This window comes from Bactrocera tryoni, unplaced genomic scaffold (genome assembly GCF_016617805.1).
Source record: "Bactrocera tryoni isolate S06 unplaced genomic scaffold, CSIRO_BtryS06_freeze2 scaffold_25, whole genome shotgun sequence".
Classification (NCBI taxonomy): Eukaryota; Metazoa; Arthropoda; class Insecta; order Diptera; family Tephritidae; genus Bactrocera; species Bactrocera tryoni.
In genome coordinates, this window is record NW_024395977.1 from 22,427,514 (window position 1) to 22,434,256 (window position 6,743).

The following is a 6,743-nucleotide window of genomic DNA, read 5'->3' on the forward strand; positions in this document are numbered from 1 at the left end:
AGATGCAGGTCCAAAAACCTACACGGTGACAGGTGGAGTACCACAAGGCTCCGTACTAGGTCCACTACTTTGGAATGTGCTGTACGACGGGGTGTTACGATTACCGCTACCAAAAGAAGCACAGATAATTGGCTATGCGGACGATATTGCCGTAACGATCGTAGCTAAAGAACTCTTGCAGATACAGAATATATGCAATGAGGCCGTGCCGAAAATCAAAGACTGGCTTACGAGTAACAAGCTACAACTTGCAGGAGAAAAAACAGAGGCAGTGCTCATCACGAGCAGAAAAAGGCGAGAAACAGTCACATTGAACATTGATGGGTATAACGTTGTAACGCAAACTTCTTTGAGGTACCTTGGCGTTATGATCGATACGAGGCTCAATTTCAAGGCGCACATTGAAAAGGCCTGTGGTAAGGCGGCTAAAGTGACTGCGGCCCTGTCGAGGATCATGGCAAACATTGGAGGCCCAAGTCAAAGAAGGAGAGCTCTGTTGGCCAAAGTTAGCCAGTCAATGCTTATGTACGCAGCTCCCATATGGGGACAGCCCTGCGTCAAAAAACCAGTGTAAATATGGCAAAGACTGCGTCCAGGTTATGTGCCCTGAGAGTTGCCTGTGCATTTAGAACGGTGTCGCACGAGGCGAGTGCTATCATATCTGGTCTTATGCCACCGGATATAATGGCCTCTGAGCTAAGTAGAGTCTACCATAAAACAAAAACAATGAATAGGCGCCTAACGGTCGACGAGCGCAAAGAGGAGAGAAAGTCAAGTCTCGATGAGTGGCAAAAGCAATGGGATGCGGCAGATAAAGGAAGATGGACCCATAGATTAATTAAGAATGTATCAGCCTGGATTGACAGACAACACGGAGAGACAGATTTCTACCTAACGCAGTTCTTATCGGGCCATGGCTGTTTCCGGGAATACCTACACAAATTTGGCCACGATGACGAAATACAATGTTCCTTCTGCGGAAATGCCGCAGAAAACGCAGAGCACGTCTTTTTCACCTGCTCCAGGTATGTAGTAGAGAGAGAGAGACGATAGAAAAGCTGACAAATGAAAGCATAACGCCCGACAACATAGTGAGTCACATGCTGCGATCACAGCTGGTGTGGGCTAAAGTGAAAGAGTGGGCCGCAATAGCGCTCCTAGAACTGCGAACAAAAGAAAGGCAGCGAAGAAGCATAAGACCACATGAAGAACCCGAGCGGTAGGTCGTGAAGAGGCAGTTTTGCCCAGCTTGGTACTGCGAAGTAGTGCCTAACGGCGGTCCCGCAGGTCCGAATACAAGCTATAGCAGCCGGAGTTAAGGGTTTAGTACGTAGGCATAATGTCCCGCAAGTCCAGAATAGTTATGTATTACTGTCTGGGCGTGGTCCCGAAAGAGGTGTACCCTAGCGGACAATATGAATCGTGCATGCTACCAGTTCCACCCTGGTAGTATCTTTAGAAGATTCCCCCTTCGGAAACAAAAAAAAAAAAAAAAAAACCCCATACACTGCACAAATGCACTGTGCAGTCCTATACTTGTGCAGTTTACTTGTGTGGTCTATGGCCGGCATAAACACAGATTTACTAGTGCACTTTTGTTCTATTTCAAATACATATGTTTGTATATATATGTATGTATGTATGTATGTATATGTGTACATATGTTATATGTATAATGGAAATTCCATCGAGTACATAAGTACATACAACAAATATATGTGCATATATATGTATGTACGTTCTCGATGGAATTTCCATCGTTTACGCTTCGAAAATTTGAAACATGCGCACATTTTCAAAGCTGATACATTTTTTGCCACACATGATTCCAATCAGTCCAGCAGAAAATTATTGTTGTTTGCTGTACTCATAGATTTACCCATAGATTTACATACTTATAGTTTACCCAAAGTTTCATTCAAATTCAAACAATCGTCGCAACGCTATGAACTGACATGATACGATTGCAACCGAAGCCCGCCATACGTTTACACGATCGTGATTGCCGAAGAACAGATTATTCGTGTTGCATCAGGTCAGTTGACGCTGGCGGCTACCCGAATTGATTAAAGGCCTAACTATAATGTGCATTAGCTGCCGTATGTTACTGTCAAAAAATGAACGAAAAGCCTGTCAAATGCATAACGAACGCAGAGTAGACATTTGAATGACTATAATGTGCTTACATGCAGAAAAAGAAAGTGTCAATAAGCAATTTGTGTTTTGGTTTTGTTTCGTTTGAATTTTGCAAAAATGAACAGAAAGTTAAAATATTTAAAAACAATAAAAATCCTTACCTCTGTTTTAGACGGAATACGCGTATTGACAGAAATTAGTGAAATTACAAAAAAAAGAGTTCGGTCGTGTTCAGTGAGGGAAATAAACAGAAAGAGGAAGAAGGATGGTTTCTTTGTACGATTCCTGGAAATGAAGAGGATTGACCACGCTGATTTTTTTATATACACGCGAATGACACCACAAGTATATGAGATTTGGCTTACTCTTGTTGAGCCCTTTTTAAACAAGAATTCGTTGAGGGAGTCTGTGCAACCGGAATGTCGATTAGCTTTGACATTACAGTAAGTTTGTTCATTTTAATATATTTTTATTATGTCTTATTCTTTTTTCTTTTTCTTAAAGATATTTGTCACAAGGAACTTCGTTTCAATCGTTGGCATGGTCATTTCAACTGGGGAAGGAAACGGTTAGGCGCATTATTCTGGAGACAGCTGAAGTCCTTTGGACGAAGTTAGGCGCTGTTTATGTATCTGAGCCTAATGAAGAAGATTTCAAGCAAATTTCTCAAGACTTCTGGGAACTATGGAATATGCCCAACTGTGTTGGATCTATTGATGGGAATCATATCGCTATTCGATGCCCACCTAAAAGCGGTAGTCAATTTTTCTGCTACAAAAAAATTGTTTCTATTGTGTTGTTAGCAGTGTGTGATGCCCGATATCGGTATATAGATATTGGTGCATATGGAAGTCAGAGTGATGGTGGTGAGGACTTTTATATTTGTGCATTTGTTTTTTTTTTATTAATATTATTGTTTCTCTTTACATGTAAAGGTATTTTTCAAGTGAGTCGATTGGGAAAGAGGTTGCTAGATCACAAACTTCCCATCCCTCCAGCGAAAAACTTACCAAATACGCAACTAAAAACTCCACACTTCTTCGTTGGTGATGCTGCCTTTCCTTTAGGGATAAATTTAATGTGCCCATACCCTGGGGGAATGCTACCAAATGAAAAAGAGGTGTTTAAATCAAGAGATCGTCGCACAATTGAAAACTCTTTTGGAATACTAGTAGCGCGTTGGCGAGTTTTACTAACAACATTACATTTATTTCCGGAAAATGAAGAAAAAATTGTTTTAGCGTGCGTTGCTTTACATAATTTTATTATGTTTAATAACGTGAATGCATCTTCGTATATTGCAAGCAACTATGCTGATTGGGAGGACTCTAATGGTGATTTTCATGACGGTTTAGGAGTTTTAAAAAATAAGAAAATTAGGTTGAATTCTTTTCAATTTCATGTTTGCCTATTTTCGCGACGTAAGCGATATAATTCCGATATCATTTTCTCTTGGAAACTGTCTTTGACCGAAACTGGCAGGTCTTGCATCAGACACAAAACCGTCGTCATAAAGGCCTCATCAGTTTCACATCTTTCAGCCGGCGCCGCCATTTGCTTTTTTGTTTCTTCGGAGGTGGGGATGAAATTTCATTTAAACTATCACTCGTAGATGAAGCCAAGACAGAGTCTGCACTTGCTTCTGCATTATTACGAGTGCTGTACAATGAAAAAGTTATATTTAAAAACATTAAAATTTATACAAAGTACCTACCGACGCAGTGTGACGGAGTCTTTCAGAAACATCATGGGTTTTAAAAAACGCCATTCCTCTAAGTAGCTCATTCCGCTACCTGATGGAGCTTCTAACCTTTTTATCTCTTTGCAGAAGCGCTCCCGGAGTAGCTTCCATCTATGTTTGCATTCTAGATCTTTTAATTGAAACAAACATAAAAAATATATAATACAAAAATACATATTTCTATAACAGTGTTAATACATACCACTTTTACCGCATAGTTCTGCGATTGCTTTCCACACTTTGTCTTTATTTGTACGATTGAAATAAAATGCATCTCTTTTAACGTACAAACATTTCTTTTTTTCCACACTATCTATTAAATTTTGGATAAAGCAATCGTCGTCCTCCATATTCAAATATACAATGATTTTATCGGTTGACAAAACACTCTTCTTCCTTTTCGTTTTCAAATTCAAAATGATGAAACTTCGCGTAAGCTATAAGTAAATCTTCGAGTAAATCTACGAGTACAGCAAACAACAACAATTTGCTGCTGGACTGATTTGAATCATGTGTGGCAAAAAATGTATCAGCTTTGAAAATGTGCGCATGTTACAAATTTTCAAAGCGTAAACAATGGAAATTCCATCGAGAACGTACATACTTACATATATACATACATTTGTTGAATGTATGTACTCGATGGAATTTCTATTATACATATAACATATGCAGTTCTCTGGTATATGCCATAGAAATTCGATTGGTACAAATCTGGGAATGATAACGAAATAATGCGAATATGCATATTTCATGAAGGTCACCAATTTTCTTTGAAGAAATGAAGTTCATTTGGCACATCTTCACTTTGTAATAGTCGAAATAAATATAATTTATTTGAAATATTAATTTATTTAAAAATTAAAAAATTAAATTAAAGAGAAATAAAATTAAATTTGGTTTTACCAAATTTTTCCCGATTTTGTAAAATGGATGGTAAAATGTGAAAAACGTAACAAACAACAAAATTTACGCAAAATAATTCGGTTAAGTTCAGAAATTAAATTATATGCAACACCCTTTGGATACACTAATTTGTGTTGTTGACTTGTTGACTGCAAGCTTTTCAGTATCTCCTAAATAGTTCAACTTTAAGTTCACAAAAGAAAATAATTTCCCTCAAAGCAGCCATTATTTTGTTTTAATAACTAGCGCAATAAATGTTTTATCTTTGAAAACATATGTATATACAATAATTGCAGATAAATTTACTAATTTCGGTTTGCTTGTCGCCACGACTGTTTATTATCGATTATTGACCAAAGAAAATAAAACAAAACAAACAAAAACAGTTTACTTAATCACACCACAGTTTTTGGCAAACATTTCTGCACCCGGCATTTCTTTAAATATGCGTGCAAGTATAATATATTATATAATTCTTAAATTAACAAAATGATTTAATATTTAGGTTTATAGGAGAAAAAAAAAACATTTTAAGACGGATAAATATTTTTGAATTGTAAAATAAATTGTAAAAAAAATCAAAATTAAAATGATATTAAAAAAAAATAATAATTTATTTTAAACTAAAGTATGGATAATTTTCAAATAGTACATATAATTTAATAACCATATTTGAAAATAATCATCTTAAAATGTATTAAAATGTAGTATTTTAAGGAATTGATTCTCAATACACAATCGATAGATATCTCGTTACATACTTTGAATTGTTTTTTTTTTCAGATAAACCTCCAGTAGATGTACAGCCAGAAATTCCATACTCATGGTTTCGTCGAGATAAGTTTGCTCATAAAGAATTTAATCACAAGTTTTTAAACAATATGTTTGGTCATAAGTGCTCCGTTTGTGATCGATTGTGTTTTAAGTTAGATTTAAAATCACCTCGTGCTGAAGATGAACAATTATTAAGTGTAATAGTTGAAAATTATAATACAGTCGAATATGTTTTACTGTGCAACACGTGTTACCAAGCAATTGGGAGGAAAGTGATTCCTATAATATCTACTTATAACGGTTTTAAATATGAAAAGACACCGGAGGTTTTACCACCGCTTGACTTAATTTCTGAAAGACTTGTCTCACCACGAGTTCCATTTATGCAAATTCGACGGTTACGACATGTTCATGGGCAATATGGAATTTATGGACAAATCATTAATGTACCAGTCGATGTAAATAATATGGTAAAACTCTTACCCCGTAATGTCGATGATGATTACTGTATTAACGCACGCAGAAAAAAAAATACATAGATCAAGCTATTTAAAGCAACTGGTTAATAAAAGGGCATTTCGTGCATGGCTTCAGTATCTGCTTAAAACTCCATTTTATTTATTTTACGATATTAAAATTGATGAAAGCTTCTTCAAGAATGATAGTAATAACGAAATCGATCTAGAAGAAATGAGTGAAGATATACAGGTTGAAGAAAGTCTAACAGCACAAAGAAAAACTCTACTTTGGAATGAAGATATGTATTTACGGATCGCTCCTGGAGAATATAGCATTCCCAAAAGTATAATTTTTGATGAACATGCCGAAGAACTTTCTTTCCCATCGATTTATTTGGGTAATTTCCGAAAATTTAGAGAGGGAGTAAATGCAACACCGTTCGGAATAGCAACTAGCGAATTACGAAGATCAGATCGGCGTGGAGTTACTCCACATCATTTATTATATCTAGGAATGAAAATTATGAGGTTAAGAGTTCGCGACTCTTAGCAAGGCAGCAAGTTTAGTCAGCTGACTACATTAAAAATTTTATCGAAAGTAATTTAGCTTTCCTACGCTCAATACCAAATTCAGTTTGGTATTGGAGCGATCGAAAAATAGATCTTTTTGCGATGATTCGGCAACTAGGAAAACCTACGATGTTTCTTACTTTGACTGGCAATGAAAT

General features: G+C 36.3%; 2 protein-coding genes across 2 annotated transcripts; one reads left to right on the top strand and one right to left on the bottom strand.

The window, feature by feature from the left end:
* The first annotated feature begins 2,326 nt into the window (after positions 1-2,326).
* On the top strand, positions 2,327-3,748 carry LOC120780806 (protein ALP1-like). The gene is made up of 3 exons (XM_040113053.1): positions 2,327-2,579; positions 2,641-3,002; positions 3,072-3,748. Exons 1-3 carry the CDS (start codon positions 2,428-2,430, stop codon positions 3,746-3,748), a joined length of 1,191 nt encoding a protein of 396 aa, XP_039968987.1. The 5' UTR covers positions 2,327-2,427.
* A 46-nt stretch (positions 3,749-3,794) lies between these two features.
* On the bottom strand, positions 3,795-4,414 carry LOC120780907 (transcription factor Adf-1-like). The gene is made up of 2 exons (XM_040113143.1): positions 4,080-4,414; positions 3,795-4,007 (listed from the first exon to the last, which is right to left on the bottom strand). Exons 1-2 carry the CDS (start codon positions 4,225-4,227, stop codon positions 3,847-3,849), a joined length of 309 nt encoding a protein of 102 aa, XP_039969077.1. The 5' UTR covers positions 4,228-4,414; the 3' UTR covers positions 3,795-3,846.
* Positions 4,415-6,743: the final 2,329 nt, after the last annotated feature.